This window comes from Arvicanthis niloticus, chromosome 3, assembly GCF_011762505.2.
Source record: "Arvicanthis niloticus isolate mArvNil1 chromosome 3, mArvNil1.pat.X, whole genome shotgun sequence".
NCBI lineage: Eukaryota > Metazoa > Chordata > Mammalia > Rodentia > Muridae > Arvicanthis > Arvicanthis niloticus.
The window spans coordinates 116,453,520-116,471,080 of NC_047660.1; the positions used below are offsets into that span (position 1 = coordinate 116,453,520).

General features: G+C 35.3%; 1 protein-coding gene across 13 annotated transcripts in view; it reads left to right on the plus strand.

The window, feature by feature from the left end:
* Kansl1l (KAT8 regulatory NSL complex subunit 1 like) overlaps positions 1 to 17,561 on the plus strand; it is a 121,415-nt gene that overhangs the window by 84,079 nt on the left and 19,775 nt on the right. For all 13 annotated transcript variants that reach the window (XM_076931738.1, XM_076931726.1, XM_076931731.1 and 10 more), the window contains 2 exons: positions 9,580 to 9,742; positions 12,034 to 12,141. In XM_076931738.1, coding sequence (XP_076787853.1) covers positions 9,580 to 9,742; positions 12,034 to 12,141 — 271 coding nt within the window. The remainder of the gene's footprint in view (positions 1 to 9,579; positions 9,743 to 12,033; positions 12,142 to 17,561) is intronic.

Here is a 17,561-nt window from a genome sequence, read left to right on the forward strand (position 1 = left end):
CTCCAATGATACTTGTCATGACACTTAGGATGGCTCCTAACTCTTGAACCCTGAACTTCCCTCAGATAATTTGAATGGGTTTTAGAGCCTCATTCATTGTTACATATATCTTAATAAATCTTTTTGTATACTCAATATATTAGTAACATTTTTTTTGCTAGATGCTTAACAAAAATAGTTGTCTTTACTCCTTGTGTCAATGCTATGCAGAAGCAGAGGTGCTAACAATTAATGGAATTAAAGCTGTTATATCAGCAATAATCAAGCCTGCTACCCTCTTGCTTCTGCATAGAGCCTAACTCACTTCTTCCAGCACTTTCAAGCTCTTTTCAGAGAATCTAGGTTTTCTAATCCTCAGGGCAGTGAGACAAAAGCTGGTTGATAGACCCCCATAACAGACATGCCAGGTTTCAACATACTAACACAATTGGAAATTATATAATCAGTACAATTTACAATAAATATTGTAGAAGACACAAAACCAATTTTAGCTTGACAATTAAAAGAGCTGTAAAACATGCACTAACCCTTGTTTGAAATTCAGATCCTATCCCAGCATTATTTCTTGTTATCCTAACATCATAGCAAGCTACAGCTAGCTTCCAAATCTGACAAACTCCAGATCCAGTCTTCCAAAAAGAGACTATTTCCCATATTGGATTGATTTCTAGACCAGCACATGATTGAGTTCTAATAGCTGGGCACCTTTAACAATACAAGAGACATAATTTCTCTTTTCGATTCTTTGTCCAACAAGGTCTAAAAACTTGAGGTAAGGCAGCTTATCCCATGTGGGATATAGTCAAGCAAAGGTAGGTCAGGGACATATGTCCAATATAGCTCCCCAGTCATACTTGTCAGGGCACTCAGCAAGCTCACAGGTCTGCATCCTTCTTTGTCTCAGCAATAGTATGTCTCACCAATCTTTTTAAAGTTCCATGGGCCTCTTCCACAATACCTTGTCCTTAATGAATGTATGAAATCCCTGTAATAAATTGTTGACAAAAAGTCTTAACTGCTCAACTACAATTGCCAGACCCATTATCTGTTTTTTTTAAATTGGATATTTTATTTACCTTTCAATGTTATCTCCTCTCCCATTCCCTCCCCCCACCCTGCAGCAAGCCCCTCTTATCCCATACCCCCTCTTCCTATTTCTATGAGGGTGTGCTCCCACCCTCCTCCCATTCCCCGCCTCCCTGCACTCAAATTCCCCAACAGTAGGGGGAACTTTCAGGCACCAAGGCCCTCTACTTCCACTGATGCCTGACAAGGCTACCCTCAACTACCTATACAGGTGGAGCCATCAATCCCTTTATGTTCTCAGGCTAGAGGTTTTAGAATGGCTACTCCAGCTTGTTTATTAGGACCATTTGGATGGAAAATTGTTTTCCAGACTTTTACTCTAAGGTAGTGTCTGTCTTTGTCACTGAGGTGGGTTTCCTGTATGCAGCAAAATCCTGGGTCCTATTCATGTATCCAGTCCATTAGCCTATGTCTTTTTATTGGGGAATTGAGTCCATTGATGTTAAGATATATTAAGGGGAGGAGATTGTTGCTTCCTGTTATTTTTTGTTATTAGTGGTGGCATTGTGTGGCTATCTTCTTTTGGATTTCTTGGAAAGATTACTTTCTTGCTCCTTCTAGGGTATAATTGTTCTCCTTGTATTGGAGCTTTCCCGCTATTATCCTTTGTAGTGCTGGGTTTGTGAAAAGATATTTTGTAAATTTGGTTTTGTCGTGGAATATCTTGTTTTCTCCATCTCTGGTAATTTAGTTTTGCTGGACATAGTAGCCTGGGCTGGCATTTGTGTTCTCTTAGGATCTGTATGACATCTGTCTAGCATCTTCTCACTTTTATAGTATCTGGTGAGAAGTCTGGTGTAATTCTTATAGGTCTGCCTTTATGTTACTTGGCCTTTTCCCCTTACTTTTAATATTCTTTGTTTTGTGCATTTGGTGTTTTGATTATTTTGTGACAGGAGGTAGTTCATTTCTGGTCTAGTCTATTTGGCTTTCTGTAGCCTTCTTGTATGTTTATGAACATCTCATTCTTTACATTAAGGAAGTTTTCTTCTATAATTTTGCTGAAGATATTTATTGGCCTTTTAAGTTGGGAATCTTTACTCTCTTTTATACCTATCATTAGTTTTGGTCTTCTAATTGGTCCTGGATTTCCTGGATGTTTTGTATTAAGAGCTTTTTGCATTTTGCATTTTCTTTGACAGTTGTATTGATATTTTCAATGGTATCTTCTGCACCTGAGATTCTCTCTTCTACCTCTTGTATTCTGTTAGCGATGCTTGCATCTAGGACTCCTGATTTCTTTCCTAGGTTTTCCTAGGTTTCCTAGGTTTTTTTATTGTTTCTTTTTTGTTTTATTGTTTTTTTATGTTTTGTTTTATTGTTTTTTTGTTTCTACTTCCATTTTTATGTCCTGGATGTTTTTTTTCAATTCCTTCACCTGTTTGGTTGTGTTCTTTTAATTCTTTAAGAGATTTTTGTGTTTCCTCTTTAAGGGCTTCTACCTGTTTACCTGTGTTCTCCTCAATTTCTTTGACAGTGTTATTTATATCCTTCCTAAAGTCCTCTATCATCATCATTAGAAGTGATTTTAAATCTGATTCTTGCTTTCCTAGTGATATGGGGAATTCAGGACTTTCTAGTGTGGGAGAACTAGATTCTGATGATGCCAAGTACCCTGGGTTGCTGATGCTTATGTTCTTGAGCTTGCCTTTTGCCATCTGGTTCTCCTTAGTGCTATCTGTGCTGTCTCTGTCTGGAACCTGTCTTTCCTATTATCTTGGTTGTGTCAGAACTGTGTGGGTTAGGTGTTGCTACCGGGGTTAGAGCTGGGGCCCAAGATCTTCTCAGTGCTCAGGCCCAGACCAGAAGGAACCAGTGCTCTAGGACAGGAGTGAATTCCTTGGTCCCAGTTACTCCCTGTTTGGGGTGGGTGTTGCTGTCTCCTTACCTAAGATACTGCCCGGATTAGAGCTCCTGGGAGGCCCGCTTACTCTGGTTTTGTGAGATGGGTGCAGAGCTGCTGCCCAGGATCTGCTCAGTGCCTGGACCCAGACTGGACGGCTTGCCCAATATTTCTTGTTTTGGAGAAATTTGCAGGAAAAACATGTTTCCATTCTCCCTTTCATACTAGAGCAGCACAGCTCTGATTACTATGAATGATCCTTATACAGTACAACCTTCCAGTATGCTAAATCTGGTAGATAACAACTTCCATACCTGTCTATAGAATGTCTTTCAGGATGGAATTCTCCTGGGGATATAGGCTTCCATGTAGATCAGTGCAGTATTTAGGTGTTTTACAATAGTGTACTTGATATGTCCTCCTTCCCTCCCTTCTCGTAAGCGACATTACCTACCTCGTGCCATGCAGTGCTAAGACAGGAGAGACACTATAGTGAAGAAGATGTAAGGGTTCCCATCCTCATGGAGCTAAGAGGTGGTTGGGAAAAGATAAAATGTAAATGTTAATGGATACTGTGTGGAAAAAAAGAGGAGATAGAAGGTTCTGGAGCAACGAAAGAAAAAGATCTAAAAGCTGACCTTGATGGAAGCAGATTAACTTCCAGAATCGATTGTTATAATAAACAATCATAGAACAAAATCAAATCTTTAGAAATTAAAAATAAAATTGTTGGGATTAATCTGTTTTTATAAGGATTAGAATATAAGGCCAAGGAAATTTCCTAGAACACAAAATGCATATATTTCTGATACCTGAGGGAAAAGATATATATTTTGAAAAAGTCCATTAACTATTCAGTATTACCAACTAAAATAAGTAAATAACCCATACCTAAACAGATTCTCATGAAATTTATGAAAAATTTTAAGATCTTAAGGCTTCTAAAGAGAACACAACATTCTCAGATCAACATATGGCCCGCAATGTGTAAGGATAGTATTGCCAGTGAAACTGACTACTTTAGGTGCTATAGAAGTTTCGAGTGGAACAATTACCCTGAATTAGGAGTAAAACTAAGTTATGATGATTATGTGTGAATTCTATAAGAAATACAATCACATCAACAAATTATTGAAACTAAAACCATTTACCATATAAGAACCATTAAATATATTTTAAAAAGCAACATATGTCCCTAAAAGGTGATTGTAAATTCTCTAAGATTATGTAACTCTTTACACAGAAACATGAAATATTATGCCAAAGGCTTGCTTTGACACCACAGGGTAAACTGAGGCAGGCAGTGAGGTGTGACATCGGTGATTAGGGTTGGTGCTAAGAGCAGTCTATGCCCCACTATGCTCCCCCTTACCCCCTACATGCTGACAGTGGTGGGCAATTTACAGGGTCAGCACTACTGACACAACAAAACTTAATTATCTGGGGCTGGCAACAATGCCCAGTAAGAAAGTGTGAACTCTTTGCTGACGAGGAAGGAAAAGGTCTCTCTGTCTCTGTCTCTCTCTCTCTCTCACACACACACACACACACTGTAGCCAGGCCTGACCACCTGTTTCATCAATTTGACACATGCGCATGCATATTTATATACATATGTATATATGTACACACATACAAATAGACATATATACATTGGGTGGATGGCACAAAGCGCCAACAACAGGCTTTAATTTTCTCTCAGCCTTTTTTATACCTTCTTAGACAAAAGTTCTTTATAAAATTACCTCACAAATAAAACATTACAAAAAAGAATTGCAGAAGGCTGTTGATAGTAAGTTCAAAGCAGTGTTTCATTCTATAAGCTCCTAAGTTCAAAACACCAGTTTCACATGCCCTTGTTTTATCATAGCGTACACCTGTGTCTACATCCTTGGACCTGACCTAGAATGAATGTGCTTCCCTGAAAACAAATCTGTCCCAAGCCTATTTCTCTTCTTAGTACAATTTATGAAAGCTCACTGTGTTCCTTATTATACAGCCTTTATTCTGAGGAGGGGGCACATTCTACTCTTGATTCTAACACTTTCTTCCTAAAAATTATTTGAATCAAATCATGAATTTTATAACGTCATTATCTAAACAGCATTAATTCACCAAAATTCATCTTCATGTTGATCTGCAGGAAATTTGCCCAATAGGATAGGTTATCACGTAGAAAGTATTCACACTAGGATATAGGCACTGAGGGTCTCTTGGTGTCTACTCATACCAAGCAAAATAAATGAGAAGTATGGCAATGACAAACATGAGAAAGCACATCAGCAAGAAGAAATCCTGGGGCATCATCTCTGGGGCTACACCAGAGCACACCCATTGTAGCCAAGCAAGATTATGGACCGTCTCCAGGGAGCTCACTTGCCCACTGCAGCTTTTCCTGCATGGAATCTACCAGATTTTGGTAGTAGTAAGATATCTTTCTAAATAGCAGACATCTTATTTAAATTAAGGTAATCTCAGTAAAACTTAGCAAGATACTTTTGAAACTCAGTAACTTATATGTATGATGAAAAAAAATTTATGAATAGCTTAGTATACATTTACAAAGAGAAGAGGGTGAATGAGTGCTGTGACTTAACAGTAATATGTCCTCAGTAATGGCTCCAGTATAGACAAAGACAACTATTTCATATGGAGATTCAAATAGTTTAATTTTACAGTATGTTGTGTTTTAAAGAATAAAAATAGAGCAATCAAGATAAAGTGCAATGAAATGATTTCAAGGGGTATGAAAGGAAATAGGGACTACAAAGGACAGAGATCAAAAGCAATTAGTTTACATTGTGTGACTGTTAGATCATAATTTATCTGCTATTGCTCATTTGGGTTCCTGCCGAGTTGGTACTATATTAATAAAAGCTGTGGATGTACTATTGTACATCTTTTTGTGTCATCATTTTACACTGCCATCAGAAATCCACTAACTACCTGAGTTAGCAGTCTTACATATGCCATAACACAAGATAATTAGTGCTTTTAATTTTAGCCAATCTAATGGGAGAGTCAGATTGGCATGGTGCATATTGCCTACTTGAGGATTAATTTCTTTTTCTAGCTTCTTTGTATTTTCTGACTTATGATTTTCTTTGATTCTATATTTATAATTAATTTTCAAATATCACAGTATTGTTATCTTAAATTTGTCTTGTCATTAAAACAACATCCTATATGATTTCAGTTAGGCCTTTTATATTTTCTTTCTTTGTGTGTCTGAGTGTTTTGTCTGCATGTATGTGTACCATTTGCATTCAGTGCCTTCAGAGGTCAGAAGAGGGTGTCTGACCATGAAACTGAGTAATATATGCTTGTGAACCATCAAATCAGTGCTAGGAAATGCACCAGAGCTACATCCCTTACAAGAGCAATTAAGTGCTCTTAACCTTAGAGCCATCTCCCCAGCACTCTAGTCAGCCTTTAAATTTACTGAGATTTGTTTTGTGGATCAGTATAAAAGTACTGTACATGTGAATATTCAATGTGCACTTGAAAGTGTGGGTGAACTTTTTACACAGATGCTCTAATTAGCTTCACTTAGTTAATAGTACTGAACAGGACATTTATATCTTTACACATATTTTACTCTTCAGATCTCAACAATGAGTACAAATTTGTATATTATCTGTTTTTCTTTTTAATCCTTTCAGAGTGTTTTGATGTTGTGTCTTATATTTTGAAGCGGACTGTTTCTGCACAAGTGTTTCTTCATTTGTGTGGATATATGAGAATATCCGTCCTCTTTCTGTTTATTTTTGAAGTATATAATGTGTTGGGTTCACACCTGGACAGAGATTTACCAAAGGGTAATTAAATTGAATTGAATTGAATTTTGACTCTTGCTTATATTTGATGTATATCTTTATATGAAATGCTCGACTTTTAGTTGATACATGGAATGAGTTAAAATTTTGGGAGAATGTATTTTTAAGTAATCAAGACATAACTTTTCCTTGAGAGCCATTGTGGAATTCCATAGAATTAACTTCTCCAAACTCACATATATAAATTTCACCCTCCATGTGATATTTAGAATTAGAGCCACTAGTGACCTGATTGACTCAATTCTAGAGAGCTATCACTCCATGTCTGCTATGTAATATTTCAGGTAAAATAAATCTATGAAGAAAGTAGGCCATCAACAGACATAGACTCTGTCAACACTCTCATTCAAGACTTTCCTGCCTCTGGAACTTACTATTATTTACAAGCCATCTACAAGCATAAGCAGCTCAGGGGAACTAAGGTCACACATTATGAAAACCTGCACCCATATAACAAGTCAAGTATGGTAGCTCATGCTGGGAGAAGAGAGAAGAGGCACTTTGGTCTTGCTAGTCAGCATCAAGTTGAATAACACTGTCTCAAAAATAAACAAGTGGAGAGCAATGGGGGAAGACAACTTGACATCAACCTCTGGCCTCTTCCCATGTACACATGGTGAGTGCACCTACACTCACAAATGCACCCAGACATGAACAATGCACATCCTTGTAAACTGCACACAAATAACAGAAAAAAAAAAAGAGAAAGAATTAAGTTAACAGAGGTACTTGATTAATCCTAAAGAAGGTAAGGCAGGGATCAGTGAAATGTAAAACAAACATATATGAAATCAACAAAACCAATTGCTGAGTCTTTGAAAAATAAATTTTGCAAACCGCTAGTAAGACTCTTCAAAATAATCCAATGTAGACTTAATCTTTATAAATATGTTAATGTAATTTACATGGGAAAATGTGATTTCAATAGGCTCAGAAAAGAAAATCCACAATTGAAAGTCATTTTGGCAAACTGAGACTATATCCTGGTAAACAAACACCCCCAAATCTCCTACAACTAGATCATCTTTATCAGGTTAACTAACACTGTCTCATCTTTAAAGTTTTGTTTTTATATGTGGAGGCATATGTATTTGTGCATGTGGTGTGCACATGTATAGGTGGAAAAGAGGTTGATGTTCAATATCTTCCTTATTTTATAATTCAAAGTTTTATATTACTTTCTCTCCTCCCTTTACTTCAGCCTTTCCCAACTACCTTCCCTAGAACCTCATATACATAACCTGCTGCTGAGTTCATTTTTGTTGTGTGCATGAGGTTGTGTGAGTCAAGGCTGACTACTCTGCAGCTTCCTATGATGTGTTGATCTTTACATTGGCTACAGTTGTGGTTTTCTCTGATGGTCTCCATTTGTTAAGAGAGCTTTCTTTGACAAAGGGTGGTAGCACTTAACTAGGAGAGGTGGCCTCACACAAAAAGAGCATTGTAAGACAGATCTGAAAGTAGACTGTAAGTAGTAAGACCACTGTATTGAGGAGTCCTACTTTATAGTTTGAGACAGGGTCTCTTACTGAAACTCGAGTTTATCAATTGGTTAGACTGGCCATAGAGCCTCCAGAATCTTCCTATAACCACTGTCAGTACTGGGATTGCTGTTGTATGCTGCTACACCTGGAATTTTACATGCATACTGGGTATAATCAGATTCTTATCCTTTCTTGGCAAAAATTTCTTTAGCTACTGAACTATCTCTCCAGCCCCACATACATCATTTGAAATTGTTATAAACTAACATCATTCCTGTGATAACCAGTTGCAAAACAAGAGTATCTCCTTTGGTCAGTTTGCTATTTATTAATGAAACTTAGCACATTCAGCATGGATAACATTTCCAAGTAACAAAGGGGTTAGAATTAACTGAAACGTCCAAACTAGAATTACATATGGGCAATATACTTGGATTCTCATCTCCTACTGAAGACTAAAGGAAACTGTAAAGACACTGGTAGAATAAGAAAGTGGGCATAGTTGTACAGATATACTAAATATCTAATAGTTAATTTCATTTTTAAATACCTTCAATAGGGATGGAGATATTGCTCAGCAGTTAAGAGTGCTTGTTCTTTCAGAGGACCTGAGTTCAGTTCCCAGCACAGACATAACATAACATCACATCCCTACATAACACCAGTTCGGAGTATCACCCTTTTCTGGGCTTCCTAGGCACCAAACACTTACATTCAAGCAAAACACTCATAAGCCAAAAAAATCAATCAATCAATCAATCAATGAATGTTTTATAATGGAAACAATAAAAATCGTTAACTGAAAACTTCTGACAAAACTGTGTGAAGCTATATGTATGTGTGCAACATGTATGCAGGTGCTCAAGGAGGCTAAAAGAGGGTGTTAGATCCTTTGGAGCTGGAATTAGAGGTGACAGTGATCTGCATGATGTGAGTGCTTAGGAACATAACCTGGGTCCTCAGGAAAAGTGCCCTTAACTGCAAAGCCACTTCATCAGCCCCAGATGTGTAAATCTTTTGTAGAAGAAACTGAATATGGACAAAGTGAAGAGACATTCAGTTTTATGGATTCTCTTCTTTTTACTATGTTTCACTGCAATGGCACAAAGACTTCTTTTCATGAATATTCCTCTGTAGTTTGAAAGACCCAGAAGGCTTTTCTAGCCATACTGGTGGGTGACTCCAGATGTACTGACTATACATCTCTCATTCTCTATCAAGGTGACTCACTCAGCCAGGACGTTGTTCTCATACATACTGTATTATAATTTCAACTGTCCTTTTAAAGTCTTAAAGCAAAAAGTAAAAGTTTTACATTTTTTTCTTGCAGACTTTACCTTCAAAAGAAGTATTTTTAAATACCACACAGATGCCTTACATGGGATCACCTTTAAGTTGGGACAATTGGGAACAGAGTTCCAAGTCTCACCTGTTAAGAGAACATGTTTCAAAACTAGACTCCTCTTTTCATCCTGTTTTGTCATTGCCATCAGGTAAGCTACCTCACAAAAATTTGAGTATTTTCTGTAATGAAATATAATCTTATAAGGACAGGCAATCTTTGGAAGATGTTTTTAATTTATTTTTACAGAGGGGGAGATTGTTGAGATGGGGCCTCACTGTGTAACCCTGGAACTGTTTATGTGTACTAAGCACACTGGATATTTTGTTTAATATGAATAACCCCATGAGAGCACATTATGTTGTCCTTTTCATCTTACATATGAGCATATTAATCTTAGGGAGGTTTTTCCATCCAAGATAACTCAGCTACTGAACATTGGAGCCAGCTTAGGTAACTGATCACCAGACTCAGACACCTATTACCCTTATGTTGGTTTATTACTATGTAATTTGCTTTTCTCTTGGTTTAACTTTGAGAGATGAGATAGCTTCATTCTATATTGTAACTATGAAATGATATCAATATATATAATGTGTGTGTGTGTGTGTGTGTGTATCCTTCAGATCTAAGGCATCCTAGTCTAGTAAGCTCAGCTTTTTATATCTCTACAAGTTAAAGCTTCTTGCATTTGACAAAAATCTTAATATCTACTCTATATTTGATACTAAATAGGTGCTGGAAGTATAAATAAATCCCTCATGATAATTCTGGTTTTAATACTGTATATAAATATAAAATAAATACAAATATAAACAAAATAACTTTCTAAAAGTCCAAAAGGTACTTTAGGAAGGTACATAAAAACAAGGGCCTTCTCCAGTGTTCTGTTTCCAACACTTACAGTTGTAGAACAGATGGTATTTTTGTTAGTGCATGGTAAGTCTTTAGAGAAACAAGTTATGTTGAGGCAACTAGAAGACAAAATGTTGAAAAGCTTAAACAGTGTTTTAAAGCATAGTATTTAATTTCTATTCTCATTTAATTTTTTTCATTTTTTGCATCAAATTCCATGCTATGTAGACATTTTTAATTGTATTTTTTTGTATGTATACATGGACTTGTCATTAACGCCCTGAGCCAGGCAAGGTGATATACCCCTTTAATCTCAGAACTGGGGAGACAGATGTAGGCAAATTTCTGTGAATTTGGGACTAACCTGACCCAAATAGCAATCTCCAGGCCAGCCAGGGTTATATAGTGAGTTCCTGTCTCAAAAACAATACAAATATTTAGGAAGCAGTTCATTTCACTGTGTAACAGTCTCTCTTAATGTAAATGTACATAACTAATTGCTGGCAAGACATTCAATAGGTTTAAAAACAAAGCTTCCTAAAAAAAATATTTCTCAGGGGAAAGTATATGTGTCTGTTATTATTCATGGTTTAAAAAATGATTTTATTTTCATATTTGATAAAATTTTTATTCATTTTTATTTGTTGTATGTTACATGGTATTATGCATGCCACAATGTATGTATAGGTCAGAGATCAATTAATGTGGAGTCAGTTCCCTCTATCCACCATTTTGTCATGCTTGATGGGAATGTCTTTATCTGCTAAGCTATCTTACTGGCCCAGGTTTTACATTTATAAATGAAAAAAAAGTCTTAATTAATACGAATTTTGATGTGAGGTATCTCTACAGTTAAAAGGCACTTACCACAGCCAGACAACCCTAGTTCAATCCCAGGACCATGGCAGAAGGAAAAACCAACTTCCATGAGGGAGGTGTCCTCTGACATTCACATGCCCATGTTGTGGCACTTGTACAAACCCACACCTCTCACACACAATCAATAATGTAATTAAATATAAAGCATACCTTATCTGAACCTTGGTTTCTCTTTGAGTATAAAATACACCATTTTCAACTGAATTTCCCCTAAGTGTCTGTCTGAAGGAAGAGAACTTGGTGGAAGGTAGTCTTTTTACAAGTAGCTTTAGTTATACTTATAAAATAAAAGAATGTGAAACTTGATGCATTCTGCTCATAGAGTTGTTTTCTGTGTAACAACTGGCACCATATAAAAATCAGTTTCATTATTCTAAATATTTTTGTAAAAATCTTGTGGTGCATTTATGTCCATTCCTCTGAGAAGACTGTTGCATTTATACTGACTATTCTTACATACTAAAGGAAGATCTTAGAATTGTTCATATGCTGGTTTTTTTGTTTATTAACTAGACTTAATTATTAACATTCTAAACAGGTTTACTAACCTTCTTGGAAAAGTACTATGATACTTCTAGTTCCCAAAATTCTTATTGTGTAAACCTTCTTCCCTAAACTTATGTGCTATTTTGTAAAAGGAAAGAAAATTAATATTAGGCTATGGAAAGTGTTGTTTACCAAAAATAATTGCTTACTTTGTTTTTTCAGAAATTCCCCTTCATCTTCATTTTGAGACCTTATTCAAGAAGACCGACATGAAAGGAGAGCTTGCTGAAAATAAATTTGTAGGTGACTGTATCATATCACCGCCACCTGGTATGTCACATTCACAAACTGTGTGTACTTGTACATGTTTTTCCATTGTCTACATTCACTTTTTGCATTCTAAGTAAATAAAATTTAAGAAAATAAATGCAAATCCTTAATTTCTAATATTTTTCTATAAGTCACACATACACACAGAGAATCATGTTTGATTGCCTACTGTTTGAGGCCCTTGGTCCCAGGATGTGAGGCAGGGAGGGAGGGAGAGGGTGGAGTGTGAGAAAGAGTGGGAGGAGGGAAATGAATAAACGATGAATGAATACAAGTTATAAAGAACTAACAAATAGGAAATTCTTCTTATATGGTAAAATTAAGGATTCTAATGCTTTTTATTCAGTTATTTACTACAATTCAAGTTAGAGTTATATAGTAGACTTGGTGATCTTAATGTGTAGCTCATCAACAGCCCTGAAGAGAGGAAAAAAGAAAAAAACAGAAGGAACTGATAGTTTTGAAGAAATGTAGTTCAATCACAGAGAGAGACATGTCAAAAGCCACACAATAGCATAGATTTTATCTTTCTTATATTAGGAAAAACAGAATCATGTAATGATCAAGAAATCTGAGAAACATTCTAATATATAGTACTGTTATTTTTTTCTGAGCAAAAATTTTACACACTTATTTCATAAATTTTATACACTTATTTCATAAACCATAATAAATTGTAGTTGGCTTTAATAATCTTAAATAAAAAATAAAAATTTATATAATAAAACCTCAAGGAAATTATATTAACCTGTTTATGAGTGCTCTGAAAAGGAATGAAGACATTGTTTATGCTTAGAAGCAATATGAATGAAAAAATCAGCATATTCTGACTGTCTGCAAAGCTGTATATTTAATATTCAAAGGAAGCAAACAAATTATTTCCAGGTAAAAACATATCTACCTGCAAAATTCCAGAGGAAAATAAATAGATGTTAAGTGAGTTTTTATAATGAATCTAGCCATTTTAGGGCTGAGGAGGGAGAATGTATGTTGCTCAGTGTTCAAAAGCCTTGAATTCAGTTAATTCCACTGGAAGGCAAAGGGAGAAAACCTACCAAAAAAAAAAACCCACAACCTTTTTATAAATTGCAGTATTAATTACAAAGAATATATGAAGGAACAAAGTCTTCATTCAGTGGCAATGACTCTAGAATAAACAGGGGTTTACATTAAGAAAACTTTAATAATTTGCACTTTTGCAGAGCCGGCATGAAACATGTATATGAAGGGAAATAAACTGTTGGTTAGAAGACACTTCCTAAATGTCTGCTTTTTGTGTCTCACTGTATACAGAGATTTTTAAATAGAATCACAAAAGGGTTTCGTCATTTTTCTTTTGATTTTTGGGACAGGGTTTCTCTGTTTGCACTGGCTTGTCCTCGAATGAACTCAAGAGATCTGTCTTCCTCTGCCTTCCCAGTACAGAAACAAAAGGCATGTACCACTACACTTGGCAAGAAAGTATTTTTAAAGTTATATTATTAACTTTTTCCCTACTATCCTAGCACTCAAGAGGCTGACAGAAGGATTGCCAGAAGTAGGGAAGCCTGGACTACAATATTCCAGGCCACAGTGGGACAGAGGGAGACAGCTCTGCTGTCCTCACCTCTTGGTCACCTTGTCTCAGCCTCTTAAATCTTGGTATATGCCACCTGGCCTGGCTGAAGTATTCTCTTTAAACAAAATTATTCTGAAGTGTATCTCAGAGAAAATGTTGAAAGATAATATAATTTTTAAAACATCAAAAGGAGATATCATGTATCAAAATGCCTTATAGTTATAACCTTTAAAGTATGATGGTACGGAACGAAAGGAACTTAATTCATATAAACAAAGGCCCACGGCCCAGACACAAAGAGACTTCCCATGTATTCCTAAAGAGTAGAAAGGAGGCTTAGTCAGTAAATATAAATGACAAGGGGCTAAAGATAGTTCAGCAGTTAAGAGCATGTGTTTTTGCAGAGGACCTGAGTTTGGTTCTTAGCACCAACAAGATTACAACCATCTGTAACTCCAGTTCCAGAGGAACCTTATGCCCTTTCTGGCATTCATATGTACCAGGCATACAGATGACACACATACATGCAGACAAAACAATCATACATGTAAGTCTTTAAACCAATGACAAGAACAACAAATGCATGTAGTCTTATATGCCAACAGTATCTAAAGGAACTTTGTATTAGGTACTTTAAACAAAAGGCAGGTATTATTTTTGAATGCAAATCACAGCAAGGTACAGCTAGAGAGCAGAGTAACTGGGCCAAAAGCAGTGCACTGAGTAACTGCCTTTTATTTGTATACAGTATAATTCAATACTAAGATCTGTTCTCATATACCACATTAAAACAAATTTGAGATGACTCCTTATATAGAAACAGAAAAACTAGATATGCCTGGTGCTAATTATAAAGAAAAAAAAATATGACATTTACTGAGGACTTGTGTTAGACAGTTTGTGAATGTCAAGCTATTGATAAGTTGAAATATTTTAAATAATTTCTATTACTGCAATAAATCAATACTCTCGAACATTTAAAATAGCAACAAGGATTGATACAGGCCATTTAGGAGGCACTAAAATTCACTTATAAGACTCTTAAGACTAAAGTCACTACTTCTGTACCTATAGAGATTATTTACTGAACTGCAAACTCTGAATTATGATTATGTTTTTTAAAAAATCTAATCTAATCTTACATAAATATAAGTCTTTCTTCAGAAATGTCTCTGCATTTTGTGATCATGTAAGATTAGTAACAACTTAAATATAATAGAATTATGTTAACTGGTTAAGTATATGCTAGAATATACAATTTTAGAAAATATCTTAAAGGTGTACCTAAGGATGAAAACAAAGAATACTGCAATGGAATGGAATGAAATTTTATAAATCTGTATTTTTTTATAATTATAGCCATGTAAAAATGTTATTATATAAATCATAATCTGTTGGAATTCTGATGAAGTAATTATATATAAACAAACTTAACAAAGGCACTTTGTAGAGACCCAAATATGAACATGGATTTTTTTTTGTATATTTAATATTTTGTCATTTTTAATAATACATTTTGGTCACTTAACTATACCTGTACTTTATCAGTTATTTTTAAAGATTCATGCTGACATATAACACAAGTAAAAAGTCTAGATTTATTTTAAAAATTACAGCATAAAGGCTGGCAAAAGAGATGAAATAAGATTGGTCATTAGTTATCTAAGCTAAAGAGAGTTGCAAAACTCATGGAAGAACATTATTAAAGAATCTTTGTGTTTTAAAGTTTCTCATAATAAAAAAATCAAAATGCCTAGAGCAAGGAACAATTACCTATGCTTAAGGCAATAGAAGCAGTACTATAAAATATAGGTTATTTATGTTCAGGTACTTCTATATGACATAGTTCTGCTCATTAATTCTGAGAATACTCTTTAAATATCCAGAAATATGGTATTCTGAAGACTGTAATAGTAGTTGCTTGTAAAGTGGTAACAGCCAATGTCTAGCAGCTATAAAATAGCTAAACAGTCAGAGATATGTTACACAACAACTGAACAATAATGAGAACAAGGTATGAGAGAACAATACTTACACACATTCTAATTTAAATTATGATTTCATGTTTGATATGTGATTTTTTATAAAATGTGCATATTTTGAGTAAAAGACAATATGCAAAAATGAACATATACATCAAAGAAAGCTTTTATCTAATGGTGGTCATGCAGTATGGATGTTAGGCAATAATTGATATTGAACCTAGCAATAATGTACTGATATGTCATATGACACATGTAATGGAAAAATTTAAACATATGAGTTAGAATATACTTGAGTTTCATATTGAGATGCTACTAGGCAAACAGTCTTTTTCCTATTCTTATTCCCTACCATTCTCAACTCAAAGGAGCATTAGGATTCTTCCTATGCCTTAAATAGAGTAGAGTTGTAGAGTTCCACACTGGGAAGATCTTTGTGCTAGTACTGAAAAATCATAGATAAAGCACCAGAAAACACACACACACACACACACACACACACACACACACACACACACACACAGAGCAAAGGAGATGAGGAAGTCAACAAGAATAACTCTTATAGGGTAAGCTGTAAAGACACATAACAATCTATAATAGCTCTTCCTAAGGCAAAAAGAGAAGTTAAGGGGGATGAGAAATAGAGAATTCTAGAAGGATAAAAATGCTGAAGGACATTTTGGAATTTGCACAATGATGAAGGTTCCAGAACAGTGTTTTTAAAACTGAAGTGCAAGTATATTACTTGAGGAATATTGTTAGAATGCATATTCATATTCAATAAGTTTGGTATGGGACCCAGAACACTGTATTTCAACCATATCTCAGCTGATTCAGATACTGGCATAATCATCTAATAAATTGTTAAATATATGTTGATTTATACTACTTAAGACTTTAAATAAATGAAATAAACTTATATTGTGGTGACATAAGACAGGCAATATGGTGCTTCTAAGTCTCTACAAATAGAGTAAATGTGTGAGATAAGCAGGCAGGTCTTTGGCTTACTACAGCACTTTACCCTATCCTATTATCCTGTTTTATACTTACAAAGTCATGTTGGCTACGGATGAGGAAGTAAGCAAAGTCAGACTGTAAAGTTGAGTAACTACATGATTAGTCGAGAGGAAATGGCAGCAAAGCTAATAATAAGACCTGTCTTTATCCAAGTGTTATAGGGTTTGAGTAAGGGAGAAGATCTAAGGAAGGTATCATGTGACTAAAGCCCATAGGATTACATGGATTAACTGGTGATTCAATCTATACATTAGCCAGTAATGTTTCCTGATCTTGACAACTTGAGTGGATATGTAAAGACCTTACTGTCATGCAGAAGAGGTTCTGAGTATATGAGTAAAGGGCATATGGAAATTCTTTGTATTGTTTCAGGACCTTTGTAAATTATGTCAGAGTTATCTAACTTTTTATTTTTAGAGTGAATAGATGCAAGGAGTAAGAGCAGCATAACCTCTAAGAACATAACCTATAAGGGCACAACCTCAAGCATCTAAAACCACAGGGCTCAGATTCCTTCATGCATCTTGTTTTGAAATCTCTTTATGTCTAAATTAACTCCAACAGAATAATCTATTTATACTGAAAGTCTAGTTTTTATTTCCCTTCAATCATCATAGCCAATGATATTTAGATTATAGATTGTTACCTCTATCCTTTTAAGGCATTTTAGGGAAGTAATCAAAGACCCTTAAGCTCCAACAAGAGAGACTGGATCCTGCTGGTTTTCACCAAGCTGTTTCCAACCTTTATAAAGGCTATTCTGCCTCTTTCCCCTCACTGTGACCTATAAGGCAATAAAGATAATTAGGGTGAGTTACATGGGACTTGCTTAAAATACCTACCTGCCAGTAAAGGTGCAC